At 45.9% G+C, this 16,141-nt stretch overlaps 1 protein-coding gene across 1 annotated transcript in view; it reads right to left on the reverse strand.

The window, feature by feature from the left end:
- The window catches only part of LOC139274582 (NEDD4 family-interacting protein 2-like), a 75,719-nt gene that overhangs the window by 32,139 nt on the left and 27,439 nt on the right, over positions 1 to 16,141 (reverse strand). Inside the window, exons 2-4 of the mRNA XM_070891264.1 lie at positions 11,838 to 12,003; positions 3,499 to 3,632; positions 2,543 to 2,783 (exon numbers count right to left, since the gene is read on the reverse strand). Of these exons, the coding sequence (XP_070747365.1) occupies positions 2,543 to 2,783; positions 3,499 to 3,632; positions 11,838 to 12,003 (541 nt within the window). The remainder of the gene's footprint in view (positions 1 to 2,542; positions 2,784 to 3,498; positions 3,633 to 11,837; positions 12,004 to 16,141) is intronic.

The raw sequence follows: 16,141 nt of genomic DNA on the forward strand, positions 1-16,141 counted from the left end.
CCCTCGCCCTCCCCTCCTGCCCTCCTCTCTCTCTCCTCTCTCTCCCCTCCTCTCCCTCCTCTCCTCTCCTCTCTCCCCCTCCCCTCTCCTCCCCTCTCTCTCCCTCCCCTCTCTCCTCTCCCTCCCCTCCTCTCCTCTCCTCCCCTCGCTCTCCTCTCCCTCCCCTCCTCCCCCTCTCCCTCCCCTTCTCTCTCTCCCTCTCCCTCCCCTCCTCTCTCTCTCCCTCTCCCCCTCCCCTCCTCTCTCCCTCCTCTCTCTCCCTTCCTCTCTCTCCCTCCCCTCCTTCTCTCTCCTCTCTCTCCCTCCCCTCCTCTCTCCTCTCCCTCCCTCCTCTCTCTCCTTCCTCACTCTCCCTCCCTCCTTCTCTCTCCTCTCTCTCTCTCTCTCCCTCCCCCTCCTCTCTCTCTCCTCCCTCCCCCCTCCCCCCTCCCCTCCTCTCTCTCTCCTCCCCCCCTCCCCCCTCCCCTCCTCTCTCTCCCCCCCTCCCCTCCTCTCTCTCTCTCTCCCCCCCCTCCCCTCCTCTCTCTCTCTCTCCCCCCCCTCCTCCTCTCTCTCTCTCCCCCCCCCTCCCCTCCTCTCTCTCTCTCCCCCCCTCCCCTCCTCTCTCTCTCTCTCCCCCCCCCTCTCTCTCCTCCCCCCCTTCCTCTCTCTCCCTCCCCCCCTTCTCCTCTCTCTCCCTCCTCCTCTCTCTCCTCCCCCCTCCTCCTCTCTCTCTCTCCCCCCTCCTCTCTCTCTCTCCCCCTCCTCCTCTCTCTCTCTCCCCCTCCTCCTCTCTCTCTCTCTCCCCCCTCCTCCTCTCTCTCTCTCCCCCCTCCTCCTCTCTCTCTCTCCCCCCTCCTCCTCTCTCTCTCTCCCCCCTCTCCTCTCTCTCTCTCCCCCCTCCTCCTCTCTCTCTCTCCCCCCTCCTCCTCTCTCTCTCTCCCCCTCCTCCTCTCTCTCTCCCCCCTCCTCCTCTCTCTCTCCCCTCTCTCTCTCTCTCTCCTCCTCTCTCTCTCTCTCCCCCTCCTCCTCTCTCTCTCTCCCCCCTCCTCCTCTCTCTCTCTCCCCCCTCCTCCTCTCTCTCTCTCCCCCCTCCTCCTCTCTCTCTCTCCCCCCTCCTCCTCTCTCTCTCTCCCCCCTCCTCCTCTCTCTCTCTCCCCCCTCCTCTCTCTCTCTCTCTCTCCCTCCCTCCTTCTCTCCCTCCCTCCCTCCCCTTCTCCTCCTCCTCCTCCTCCTCCCCCTCTTCTCTCTCTCCCTCCCTCCCTCCCCTCCTCCTCTTCCACCCCCCCCTCTCCTTCCCTCCTTTCCCCCCCCCCCTTTCTCCCTCCACCCCTCGCTGTCAGAAACACAGAGAGACTGACAGAGACAAAGACACACTCACTGGGATGGCCCTGTCCCAGCATGCTGTTGAAGGGCTCCCGGTAATGCAATAGGAGAGTAGAAATAATTTTTTATTTATTGATCGATTTTTTATTTTTTTTATATTTTATTAAAAAAAAATGCTTTTGATTGATTTATTGGTTGATTTATTTATCATTTATTATTGATGATGGCTCTTTATTTGTAAAAGTGAAGTGTTTAATGTTTGTAAACTTCCCTCCCCACCACCCCCCGCCCCTATCTCTCGTTCCCGACACCTGATTTATAAGTGTAGTCAAGGTTTATCTGAGCGTACAAAAATCTAAACTTACTCCATTCTAAGTAAGTTTGAAGTAAGTTTTCGCTGCCTAAACTTGCAAAACAGGCGTAAGTGGATGGACACGCCCCCTTTTGGAAAAAAAATCTGTTCTAAAATCAAACTATTCTAACTGATGAGAACTGGAGCAAACTAAATGCCGAGAATTGCAATTTCTAAGATGTTCCATTCTAAACAAGCTGCTCCAAAAAAATAGGAGCAACTCAGGCTGAAACTTGAGCCCAATGTTTCAGTAACCCCATTTTTTAATTTAAAGATCAAATTGAATTTAAATTATTCCACTTAGGCCCCTTTTCTTTTACACAAACCTGGTTGAACATGTCAAATATTGAAGATTCTTGAACTGTATCATTAACATGTTTGGTGACACATTCATAGCCATGCAATAACCTGTGTTGCAATCTGCGACCGGTAAACTGACATTTTTCAATGCAGTTCTGGTAGTATAATCCCATTGCCAGTATGTTGTATTTACTGGAAAGATCCCCATTTGGTATGAAATTCAGTGTGAATTATAGCTGAGTTGATAAATAGCTTTTGCAAAAAAATTTAAACATTTCAGCTCACAGACATCTGTTCTTCAATATTAATGTCTACTCAGTGAATAAAGGAAAAATAAAGTACGGAGGAGTGGTTTCTGTTTGAAAATCTTCCCCAATTTCCACCTAAAGGAAATATGGTAATATTTAATTGTTAATCATCAAAAATTTTTTTAGATTTGTTGCCATCATTTCAGATCTCCTGCCCTTCATAGAAGCTCCAATGGTGTAAGTTATAGGGGAAGTCATTGTCCTGGAGCACCTCTATTCATTTTAATGGAGACAGTACAAAAGTCGCTACCAACTTGAAGACATTTTATTCATAAACGGATTAATCTTATGAAAGGGTAAATCTGCAACAGAAAACACCCTTGATAATTATAATTGCATATGAAGTAAGAGAGCATAACACACAAACACAAAATAGTGTACAGCATCCAATTAGGAAAGTGTACAAACCACATTTTGAACATGTAATGCAAGCATTCCATAGTCATAGATGCAGGATAGAACTGTACCTGAGATGTACCTTGTAGAATTTCATCAAACAGATTCCTAGGCTCCCTAAACTGTCCATGCGTAGCAGATTGTTAAGCAGAAAAACACAAGACAATATACAATAACACAAATGAGTAGAGATTAAATATAAAATGTCAAACAATGCACTACCATTCAAGTTTTCAAGTTTCTAAAAACTTGATATTTTGTTCACAAAGTTCATGGGCTTGGTACAACTGTGTACGTAATACTCATTGTAGACAGTTATTTACTAAAAATGTGAATAAATGTTACTCTCAAGTAAAATTCAGAGGCTGCGATGAGGATGAACACCTTTTACAAAATCAACATTTTTCTGAAGTGTAGATATGTCCAAAAAATTTTAATACTGCCAAGGGCTTAAACAATAAATGAAAGAAATAAACATTCCCATTAGTCAATCTTGCAGCATTATAAAATGTTCGACTGATACAGGCTGACCAAAGTGATTTAAGAATTCTACTCTAGATTGCAGAATTGTACTGGGTACCTGTTTTCAGCAAGTGGAGAAAATGGTTTCATGGAATAATTGGTGAACTATATCTTTGAGTAATATTATTAGAATGTCAAAACTCATTAATGCTCTTCTTACTGGTGCAGTTCAAATTGTTGCTTGCTGCTCATGAATTCCCACTCAAAACATTTAGCTGGTATCCATGAGACCATTTTGTAAATCCACCTTGTTTGTCAACTAATAAAAAAAGCTATTATCTTGATATTTTACATCTAAATAAAATAATTTCTCACTCTTTGTCCAGCTTCTGCTGCCCCAGCTGCCATTGCAGCAGCTTTGGCTTTTTCTGCTTCATCATAAGTCGGCAGGGAGGTGGCAACACTATAAGGGGGTGGCACCGGCATAAGGTCACTCTGGAAATCGGTTTCTGTTGAAAGAGTAGACGTGGACAAAAATTAGTTGAAGCTTTGGGGTGGGGTTGGAAAAGAGGAAAAAATAATGATTCAATTCTTCAGTCATCTGTATAATGGATTGTGTTAATGATATTGAAATGTGATTATTCCAATTCTGAAAATTCTGTTACCACGAGGATGGAAAATTGTAAACACAATATTAACAGGTTTATAATTTTGCTACCAACAACAGAGAAACTCTTTCCCCACCCCATGTTCAAATTTATGACACAGCTATCAAGAATGCAGTTTAGATCTTTTACATGTAAATATTTCAAGAATTTATTTTCACTGCACATCACCCATTGGTTTTATCCAGATTTGTGGAAAGAGAAAAGATACAATCATCGTATTCTGTGTTTTTGGTTTAGAAGACACCAATATCTTGTTTCCTAAACCTACACAAAAGCAATGCAAGGTATTTGTGTTACAGAATGGCATATTTTTCATCTTGCACCTTGTGTCAGCATAGAGAACTCCTCGGTTTATAACACAGCCTAGTACAGAGTCAAGCTCCAGCACCCCTTTTCAACAGCACGTCACAGACCCAGCCTCAGAAAAATACCCGTCTTGCGCCAGTCAGTGAGACTATTAATTTGGGTTAAACTACATGCAGTTTTGCTTTATGAGCACACAATCAATTTTATACAAGGCAATCAAGAAAGAGATGCATACGAAGGAAAAGAGAACCAGGAATGAGAGAGGAAATAGAGAATCAGATGGAGATAGAATTTAAAAAAAAAAAAATCAGGAAAAACGCAGGAGAAGGAAAGAGAATCTCAGAGAGAAAAGCAGGCAAGAGAAGGAGATTGAATGAAACGCAGGAAAGAGAGAAGCACGAGAGACAAAACAGGAGAGAGAAGTGAATTATAATTTAAATGGAGAAAAATTACAGCGTGCTGCAGTACAGAGGGACCTGGGGGTCCTTGTGAGTGAAACACGAAAGGTTAGTATACAGGTACAGCAAGTAATCAGGAAGGTAAATGGAATGTTGGCCTTTATTGGAAGGGGGATAGAATATAAAAGCAGGGAAATCATGCTACAACTGTACAGGGTATTGGTGAGGCCGCACCTAGAGTACTGCGTACAGTTTTGGTCTCCGCATTTAAGGAAGGATATACTTGCATTGGAGGTTGTTCTGAGAAGGTTCACTAGGTTGATCCCGGAGGGGGTTGACTTATGTAGATAGGTTGAGTAGGTTGGGCCTCTACTCATTGGAGTTCAGAAGAATGAGAGGTGATCTTATTGAAACATAAGATAATGAGGAGGCTCGACAAGGTGGATGCAGGGAGGATATTTCCACTCATAGGGGAACCTAAAACTAGGGGGAATCGTCTCAGAATAAGGGGCCGCTCATTTAAAACTATGAGGAGGAATTTCTTCTCTCAGAGGGTTGCAAATCTGTGGAATTCGCTGCCCCAGAGGGCTGTGGAGACTGGGTCACTGAATATATTTAAGGCGGAGATAGACAGATTTTTGAGCGATAAGGGAATAAAGGGTTATGGGGAACGGGCAGGGAAATGGCTGATCCGATCATGGACTCAGCTCCATGATCTTATTAAATGGCGGAGCAGACTCAAGGGGCCAAATGGCCTACTCCAACTTCTATTTCTTATGTTCTTATGTGGGAGAGAGATTAGAGGTAGAATCGAGAGAAAGAAAGAGAAGAGAAACAGAAAAAGAGAAAAACAAAAAGAAAAGAGAAATAAAGACAAAGGAAAGGGGACGTGTGTGTGAGAGAAGCAGACAGACAGAGAGACACAAAAGGGAAGGTGCAGAATAAAGGAGCTAAAAGAGATGGAAGGAAAGGAGGCAAGTGAGAAAATGACAAAACAGAAGGAAGCAAATGAGAGTGCAACAGAGAAGGAGGAAGGCGGCATGAGAGAGCAAGTGACAGAAGGTAAGGAGGCATAACAGGATAGAAGGGAAGGAGAGAAAGACAACAAAGATAACACTCTGCATTTATGCAGGTGCTTCAAAGAGAGGAACGCAGAACGAAGCATGGGAGAGAGTTTCGTAGAGTTGTCTGTACTCCAAGTCAAAAAGATGAGATACGAAAAGATTTTTAAAGGAGGACATAGGTGAACAGGTGGAGGGATTTAGAGATGGTGAGATGAACGTTGGCAGGAGGGACAGGAGATCAAAGTCGGAGGACTGAAGGGTATATAAAAGGATCTATGGCTGGAAGAGATTGCAGAGTTAGTGAGGTGCAAAGTCATTAAAAGATTTGAAGACAATGACAATGATTTTAAATTGGACTCATTAGAGGACAGAGTGTCTGTATAGGTCAGTGTCTCGGATGGAAATAATGGATGAGCAGACTTAATGTAGGTCAGCATGGAGACAGCTGTGTTTTGGACAAGTTAGAGTTTATGAGGGTAGGACAATGAAAGGACAGCTTTGGAGTAATACAGTCAGATGGTGACAAGAACATGCTTAGGTGGTTCAGTGGTGAGGGGGTGAGTTGGTGAGAGAAAAGAGACAAGCAATGCTGTGGAGGTGAAAGTCAGCGGTTTTAGTTATGAAGATTTGAGCAGCATGATGCTCATCTGAACGAGAATACAACGCAAAGTTGCACTTGGCTTTATTCATAAGATTAGTAATCGTTAATACTAAAATACTATATTAAATTAGTAACTGTTATATTAATAACTTGAATTAGGTACATCTCAGTCTTAAGTTTCTGTAAAGTTAGTTAATAGTTGAATAAATAAAGGCATGGCAGGGCAGCTCAGTCCCGAGGAATGCACATCCTGTGCCATGTGGGAACTCCAGGACGCTTCCCGTGTCCTTGACTACAACGTGTGCAGGAAGTGTCGTCAGTTGGAGGAGCTCGACCTCCAGGTTTCAAAGCTTGAACAGCAGCTGGCATCACTGCGGTGCATCTACAAGGCTGTGAATTACATAGATAGCACGTTTCGGGAGATGGTCATCCCGCAGTTAAGGAGTGCACAGGCAGAGAGGGAATGGGTGACCGCCAGACAGAAGAGGAGGACCAGGAAGGTAGTGCAGGAGTCCCTCGAGTGCATCTTGCATTCCAACTGGTATTCTGTTCTGAATACTGGTGAGGGCGATGGTTCCTCTGGGAATACACCCAGGGCCATGTCCATGGCACCACGGGTGGCTCAGCTGAACGGGGGAGGGGGTAGGAGGAAGTTAGGAAAGTCAATAGTGGTGGGGGATTGGGGGACAGACGTGACTCCAGGATGTTATGTTGCCTCCCTGGATCCAGGGTCAAGGATGTAACCAAGCGGCTGCAGAACACTCTGAGGGTGGAGGGTGAACAGCTAGAAGTTGTGGTCCATATCGGTACCAATGACATAGGTAGAAAGAAGAATGATGTTCATGCAGGTAGATTTTAGGGAGCTTGGAAAGAGATTAAAAAGCAGGACCTCTGGATTACTCCTGGTGCTATGCGTAAGTGAGTATAGAAATTGGAGGGTAGAGCAGATGAATGCGTGGCTGGAGAGAGTGTGCAGGAGGGAGGGCTTCAGATTCCTGGGGCATTGGGGCCGGTTCTAGGGGAGGTTGGACCAGTACAGGCCAGATGGATTGCACTTCAACAGAGCCGGGACCAATATCCTCAGGGGGAGGTTTGCTAGTGTTGTTGGGGAGGGTTTAAACTAAGTTGGCAGGGGGATGGACACCAGCTTGTCGCATTAAAAAGGAGAAACAAAGGGCACAAAGGATTGGGAGAGACAGATAGCACTAAAGTAAGAAATAGTAATGGTATTAAGTGGGGTCAGACTGAGAGAATACAATAAAGTCTAATATAGGGCAACAGTGCATGTATGTAAATGTGTAAAGCATAGTAAACAAGGTTGATGAGCTGCAGGGGCAAATAGACACATAGGATTATGATGTCATAGCAATAACGGAGACCTGGCTCAAAAAAAATATTCATGGATATAAAGTGCTCAGGAAAGATAGGGGGTGATGTGGCATTATTGGTTAAGGAGAATGTTAGTGCTGGAGAGAGAGAATGTCCTGGAGGGGTCAAGGACAGAATCTATATGGCTAGAGTTAAGAAATAAGAGGTGCTATTACACTATTAATGTATTCTTAGACCACCAACTAGTGGGAAAAATATGGAGGAGCAAATTTGCAAAGAAATTACAGAGAGATACAAGAACTATAGTGTAGTGATAATGGGGATAGTAATAGTGTAAAGGGCAGAGAGGGGGAAGAATTTCTGAAGTATGTTCAAGAGAACTTTCTTGATCAGTATCTTTCCGGCCCGATGAAGGAGGAGGCATTGATGGACCTGGTTCTGGGGAATGAGGTAGGTCAAGTGGAGCAAGTGTCAGTAGGTGAACATTTAGGGAACAGTGATCATAGTATCATAAGGTTTAGATTAGCTATGGAAAAGGACAGGGAACAATTTAGAGTAAAAAAATACAGTAACACAAAAGGTATTACAAAAGTCTTCTATAGGCATATAAATAGTAAACGGGTAGTAAGAGGAGGGGTGGGGCAGATTAGGGACCAAAAAAGGAGACCTATGCAAGGAAGCAGAGGGTATGGCTGAGGTGCTAAATGAGTACTCTGCATCTATCTTCACCAAGGAAGAAGATGCTGCCATAAACACAGTGAGGGAGGAGGTAGAGGAAATATTGGATGGGATAAAAATTGATAAAGGAGGTACCAGAAAGGCTGCTGTACTTAAAAGTCAACAGGGCCAGATGAGATGCAACCGAGAACGCGGAGGGAAGTGAAGGAAGAAATCGCGGAAGTACTGGCCATAATCTTCCAATCCTCCTTAGAAACAGGGGTGGTGCCAGAAGATTGGAGAATTGCAAATGTTACACCCTTGTTCAAAGAAGGGTGTAAAGGTAAACCCAGAAACTACAGTTTAACCTCAGTCGTGGGGAAACCTTTACAAACAATACTCATGGACAAAATAAACAGTCATTTGGACAAGTGTGGATTAATTAAGGAAAGCCAGCAAGAATTTGTTAAAAGCAAATCATGTTTAACCAACTTGATCGAGTTTTTGATGAGATAACAGAGGGCTGATGAGGGCAATGCACTTGACATGGTGTATATGGATTTCCAAAAGGCGTTCGACAAAGTACTACATAATAGGCTTGCCAGCAAAGTTGAAGCCCATGGAATAAAAGGGGCAGTGGCAGTATGGATACGAAATTGGCTAAGTGACAGGAAACAGAAGAGAGTAGTGGTGAATGATTGTTTTTCGGACAGGAGGAAGGTATACAGTTGTGTTCCCCAGGGATTGGCTCTAGGACCACTGCTTTTCTTGATGTATATTAATGACTTGGATGTGGGTGTCCATGGCACAATTTCAAAATTGTCAGATGACACAAAACTTAGAAGTACAGGTGCAGCGCCTAAAATCCAGAACCCTCGGGACCGAGGTCGTTCCAGATTCCGGGCTTTCGATTTGGTTCTGATGTCACGAATCCAGAAACACCAGAGCCTAGGTTCGGGTATTTCCGGATTTCGGAACGTCAGAAGTGGGGAGCGGGGGTGGATTCCCGGCGAGGAGCTGTTCGGGCCATCTGGCCTCGCCGAGAAGGTCGTCGTTGGACGGGGGCCCCGCAGAGGAGGTCGTCATCAGGCGGGGCCCCGCCAAGAAGGTAGTCGTCAGGTGGGGCCCCGCTGAGGAGGTGCTCTGGCGGGCCCACCAAGGAGATTGTCAAGCCAGCCCCAACGAGGCTGTTTTCGGGCGGGCCGGGTCACAGAGGATGTCGTCGGGCGGGGCGGCAAGGAGGCCCCGAGGCAAGGGCAGTGGCAGTGAGGTGAGGCGACGAAGCGAGGCCCGAGGTCGGGTTGCGGCTGGACCCAGAGGTCGGCAGGGTCGTTGGGTCCGGATTCTGGAATATTTTACAGATTCCGGAATATTTTACGGATTCCGGACGACCCTGCCACCGATCGTCCCAGAGTTCGGATTCTCAATGCTGCACCTGTATAGTAAATAATGAGTAGGATAGTGATAGACCTCAAGAGGCTGGTGGAATGGGCGGACACGTGGCAGATGAAATTTAAGGCAGAAAAATGATACATTTTTGGAAGAAAGAATGAGGAGAGGAAATATAAACTAAAGGGTATAATTCTAAATTGGGTGCATGAACAGAGAGACCTGGGGGTATATGTGCACAAATCGCTGAACCTGTATAAAATACTGGTTGGATCTCAACTAGAATATTGTGTCCAATTCTGGGCACCGCACTTTAGAAAGGGTGAGATGGCTTCAGAGAGGGTGCAGAAAAGATTTACAAGAATGATTCCAGGGACTTCAGTTTAGTGGATAGACTGGAGAAGCTGAGGCTGTTCTCCTTGGAGCAAAGACTGAGAGGAGATTTGATACAGGTGTTCAAAATCATGAGGGATCTGAACAGAGTATATAGAGAGAAACTGTTCCCATTGGCAGAAGGGTCAAGAACCAGAGGACACAGATTTAAGGTGATTGGCAAAAGAACCAAAGGCAACATAAGAAAGAACTTTTTTACGCAGCGAGTGGTTAGGATCTGGAATGCACTGCCTGAAAGGGTGGTGGAGGCAGACTCAATTACAGCTTTCAAAAGGGAATTGGATAAGGACCTGAAGGAAAAAAAATTGCAGGATTACAGGGAAAGGGCAGGGGAGTGGTACTAGCTGAAATGCTCTTGAAGAGCCGGCACGGCTCGATGGGCCGAATGGCCTTCTTCCATGCTGTTACCATTCTACGATTCCTACAGCCATCCTCGGGAATGCACCACTCTCATATGTGGTGCTCTCCAAGCACCTTGCCGCACATCTTGACAAATTGCTACCTAGCATGTTATCCTGCTAGTCTGCTGTTTCTTGCTTGCATATATTAAAATACAGGTCCCATCATGGTGGAGAAAGCACTACCATCTTGTAGTAAACGACATAAGCCACCAATTTCCCTCAATAAAAGGTTGAAATTGGAAAAAAAAGATAAATTGGTCAGAGGTAATTCATACATCGCACTCGGAATTAATACATAATCTACTTCCTCGGTAAACATTCAATGAATTCACTGCTTTTCCTGACTCCACTAAATTCATCTGTCCCATTCAGATCCCACTATAATTGTGTGTGTAACATTCCTACTGCTCCTGATGATTTTCCTCCTATTTTATTTCAGTTTCTATCCCCGTTACAGTCATTGCTCGGGGCCCTGCCAACATCTGGCTTCAGGTCCCTATCCTTCTCTCTCTTACAAATGGAATAAGGAATTCAGCCCCAGAACATCACTGCAAGAGTTCCTCAGGTCACTATCCTAAGCCCAACCATCTTCAGTTGCTTCATCAATGTCTTTCCCTCCATCATAAGGTCAGAAGTGGGGATATTCGCTGATGTATGCAGAATGTTCAGTTACATTCACAATTCCTCAGATAATGAAGCAGTCCGTGTCCATATGCAGCAAGACCTGGACGACATTCAGCCTTGGGCTGATAAGTGGCAAGTAACATTCGTGCCATACAAGTGTCCCCATGTCATTCAGCAGCATTATCACTGGTGAATCCCCCACTATCAATATCCTGGAGTTCACCATTGACCAGAAACTTAACTGGCCCGGCCACATAAATATTGTGGCTCCAAGAACAGGTCAGAGGCTGGGTAGTCTGTGGCAAGTGACTCATCTCCTAACTCCCCAAAGACATTCCACCAGGCACAAGTCAAGGATGGAATACTCTCCATATGCCTGGATGAGTGCAGCTCCAACACAGCTGACACCATCCAGGACAAAGCAGTCCACTTGATCGGCACCCCACCCACAGTCTTAAATATTCACTTCCTCCACCACCAACTGGCGCACCGTGGCTGCAGTGTTTACCATCTACAAGATGCACTGCAGTAACTCGCCAAAGCTTCTTTGATAGCACCTCCCAAATCCACAAACTCTACCACCTAGACGGGCAAGGGCAGCAGGTGCATGGCAATGCCCCTACCTCCAACTCCCCCTCCAAGTCACACACCATCCTGACCTGGACATCTATCACCATTCCTTCATTGGCTCTGGGTCAAAATTCTCAAACTCCCTTGCACTGCAGGAGTACTTTCAACACATGGACTGCAGCTGTTCAAGAAGGCAGCTCATCACCACCTTTCTCAACGGCAACTAGGGATGACAATAAATGCTGGCCTTGCCAGCAATACCCACATCCTGTGAATAATTTAAATAAGAATTAAGACCTTTCTAAATCTCTCACCTGTGGCTGATGCAGTAGCTCCGATTGTGACACTGCTGTAAGGTGGTGGTGGTATGTCGATTTCAGGTGGTACGTCAGTTTCAGGTGGTAATGTCGGGGGAGACTCTGTTGGAAGGTTTGGTTGCAACGCATCAGTTGTTTGTGGAGAATCATCCTCATTTTGCAGCTATCATAACAGAAAATCAAAAGCACTGGTGATTAATTACAACAATTTCAGTAAATCCCAATTTTTAAATTACAATATTTAATTATTTGCCCCCTTACAATTAATCCTGACCTTTCAAGGAGTGTATAATCACACATTAATACCACTGCTATGATACAAATATTTTAAAGAAATATAGAATCTAAATTTAATCACAATCATCTTTAAACAGGGAATAAGCTTCCCTTTTAATACATATCTGAAACAATTGATTCACTGTGAGAAATCATTCCTAAATCATGAATGAAATTAAGTTGTTACATTTGGAAAAGTATTCAATAATAGGACCATAATGGATTACTTTTCCAATTGTAAATACAGTACCAAAGAACTCAAGTTTGAGATTGCATAGAACCAACATCAAGTGTTAAACTTAATTAATGCCTTCTGTTTCTCCATCAACGTGTACCTCTACATTGGTGAAACATAGCCAATTTCTTACAATGCATCATTTACACCAAGACACAAACACTTTTTTGGAAAAAACATTAAAAAATAAAGACTTGAATTTATATAGCGCCTTTCATGACAACCGGACATCCCAAAGCGCTTTACAGCCAAGAAGTATTTTTGGAAATGTAGTAATCATTGTTATACTGTAGGAAAAAATAAATAGGCCCAGGAAAAAACAAAGAATTTTTTTTTAGAGCAAATGTGTATCTGCCAACGTCAGAGATCACGAGCAACCCACCCACTCAACACAAGAGCACAGCAGAAACATCATGGCCCAGAAACTGGTCTGTGCATTGGGCAGGAAGCATGCGTACAATTCTAGCCGGAGGTGCACCGCCTGACATATTGGGAAAGGACTAATAAGAGGCATCCTTTACCCACAGCTGAAGCATATTGCAAATGCAAATAGGGGGTCTAACACCTCTGAGGCACCTTTCTGTAAGACTGGTTTGCAGAGGCAGCCCTCACCAACAGCACTCGGGTAAATCATCCTTAGGGATTGCCTGAATGTGGAGCCAAGAGTGCTCCCGACCCGACCAGATACCAATCTCCCCTTCTGTTCCTGACTGAATCCCTGTAATCCCCGGCACTGATCCAACATTGACTTCCATGATGCTCGGACCAGGCCCAAACCCCAGCCCATGCCAAGGTCCCAATTCTGATCCCCGAATCAGGACCCAATCCAAGGAGCAGCCTAAACTTGGGAGTCCGTTTAACCGGCAACATTGAAATGAGGCCAGAAGCCAAATATCTGATGAGCTTTGGGCCTCACCATTCAGACATGGGGGGCATGAACCATTCACCCCACCCCACCTCCACCCCCCGGGTGCCTAAAAATAGTCGCAACCCAATTTCTAGGCCCTCGACAAACAGGCCAGAAACAGACTATTGTCACGTGGAATTAAAATTGCATGTGTCCCCTTTTCTGCTCAATCATCATCATAGGCAGTTCTTCAGAATCCAGGAAGACTTGCTTCCACTCTAAAAGTGAGTTTTCAAGTGACTGAACAGTCCAATACAGGAATTACAGTCTCTGCTACAGGTGGGGCAGACAGTGGTTGAAGGAAAGGGTGGGTGGGGAGTCTGGTTTGTCGCATGCTCCTTCCGCTGTCTGCGCTTGATTTCTGCATGCTCTCGGGGTGATCTTCCTCCATTTTGGGCAGTCTTGGGCCAGGGATACCCAGGTGCCTTTAACAAGGAGGCTTTCAAGGTGTCCTTGGAACGTTTCCTCTGCCCTCCTGGGACTCGCTTGCCGTGTAGGAGTTCCGAGTAGAGCGCTTGCTTACAGCGTCTCATGTCGGGCATGTGTTAATACGGATTCTTTTTCCCTCAATCTGTTTCAGCGAATACACTGACGCGAACACCTTGCCTTTTCTGTAAAGGACCTTTATTGAAGATTCTCCGGCCGGGACTTGTCAAGACAAAGGGACACTCTCAATCAGAGCCTGTTTCCCTTCCTCTGGCCAAGTCCCGTTGCAACGCGAAAAGCACAGTAGTTATACATTTTCAAAACAGAACACATTTGATTAGCACTTGGTCTATCCAATCCCTTTCTGCCCCCCCACCCCCTCCGAGTACGTCCAATGGCAGGCAAGAAAGTCTCCCAATTAGGGCTGGTGTCAGGGTCAGGTTAGTTATAGCTTTGCTACACTGTCTTCCATTATCAGTAAAGAACCCAATTAGTTTTCCTTCCTCCTTATCAGTAAAAGCCATTACTTTTCTCCTCCTATCTAGGATTGCTTTCTTTCTTTGTGCCACCTTCCGTCTTTCTCATGACCCGTGTTTAACCTCAACCTCAACTCTTGGTAACCCCTTTTTTTCCCCTGTCGATTCTGCAGTTGTCGGCATCTTTTTCTTTTGCTATTTTCCCATGATTCCCTATTTCCATCCCTCTGCCACATTTACAATCCTTCTGTATCCATTCTCACATGCAGACGACGTGGCCCGCCCAACGGAGCTGGTCGAGCGTGGTCAGTGCTTCCATGCAGGGGATTGTTGGCCTGAGCGAGAAACACCAACGTTGGTACGTCTATCCTCCCAGTGGATTTGCAGGACCTTGCGGAGGCAGTGTTGATGGTACTTCTCCAGTGCTTTGAGATGTCTGCTGTATGTGGTCCACGCCTCTGAGCTATATAGCGGAGCGGGTATCACTACTGTCCTGTAGACCATAAGCTTGGTGCCAGATTTGAGGAACTGATCTTCAAACACTTTCTTCCTCAAGCGACCGAAGGCTGCGCTGGCACACTGGAGGCAGTGTTGGACCTAGTCATCGATGTCTGCCCTTGCTGATAGTAGACTCCCGAAATATGGAAAATGGTCCCTGTTGTCCAAGGCCACACCATGGATTTTGATGACCGGGGGGCAGTGCCGTGTGGCGGGGTCAGGTTGGTGGAGGACCTTTGTCTTACGGATGTTCGCATAAGGCCCATGCTTTCGTACGCCTCAGTGAAGGTGTTGACAATGGCTTGGAGTTCAGCCTCTAAATGTGCGCAGATGCAAGTGTCGTCTGCGTACTGAAGTTCTATGACAGAGGATGGGATTTAGTCTGGAGGCGGCGAAGGTTGAACAGGTTCCCATTGGTTCTATAGTTTAGTTCCACTCCAGCGAGGAGCATTGCAGCAAAGAAGATAGAGAAAAGCGTTGGTGCGATGACGCAGCCCTGCTTAACCCTGGTCCGGACGTGGATTGGGTCTGTGGTGGATCTGCTGGTCAAGATCACGGCTTGCATGTCATCGTGGAGCAGGAGGAGGATGGCGACAAACTTTTCAGGGCAGCCGAGACGGAGGAGGACGCTCCATAGTCCCTCGTGGTTGACAGTGTCAAAGGCCTTTGTGAGGTCAAAGGCCGCCATGTACAAGGGTTGATGCTGTTCCCTGCATTTCTCTTGTAGTTGTCGCGCGGTGAAGATCATGTCCGTTGTACCCCTTAGTGGACAGAATCTGTATTGCGACTCTGGGAGGAGTTCTTCAGCCACGGGGAGAAGACGAATGAGGAGCATTCTTGCAATGACTTTCCCAGTGGCCGACAGCAGGGGGAATTTCTCTATAGTTACTGCAGTCGGACTGGTCACCTTTTTTGAAGATGGTCATGATTACAGCATCTCCGAGATCTCCTGGCTTGCTCTCCTCCTTCTAGATGAGAGAGATGAGGTCATGCATTCATGCCAATAGTGCTTCTCCGCCATACTTTAGTGCTTCAGCGGGGATTCCATCTGCTCCTGATGCCTTGTTGTTCTTAAGTTGACAGATGGCCTTTTCTACCTCGTGCAGGGCTGGGGTTTTGCTGAGATGGTGGCTAGCATGCTGCAGAATGGAGTCAAGGACACTCGCGTTGAAGGCAGTCTCGGTTAAGGAGATCTTCGAACTGCTTCTTCCAGCGGGCCCTGACTGCCTCGGTGTCCTTAATGAGTGCCTCTCAGTTCTTGGCCAGCAGTGGGGTGGGGCCTTGTGTGCTTGAGTCATAGGTGGACTTGACTGCGCTGAAAAAATCTCGCACGTCGTGGTTGTTAGCCAACTGCTGGATCTCCTGTGCTTTCTGGACGTCGGCCTTCAGCCGCCCGTAGAGCGGTTTTGCTGCTCCCAAATTCGGTTGCTGCTTTAGGTTCAGAAATGCCTTGCGCTTGCGGTTTATTAGCTCCTGGATTTCC

This window comes from Pristiophorus japonicus, chromosome 10, assembly GCF_044704955.1.
Source record: "Pristiophorus japonicus isolate sPriJap1 chromosome 10, sPriJap1.hap1, whole genome shotgun sequence".
Classification (NCBI taxonomy): Eukaryota; Metazoa; Chordata; class Chondrichthyes; family Pristiophoridae; genus Pristiophorus; species Pristiophorus japonicus.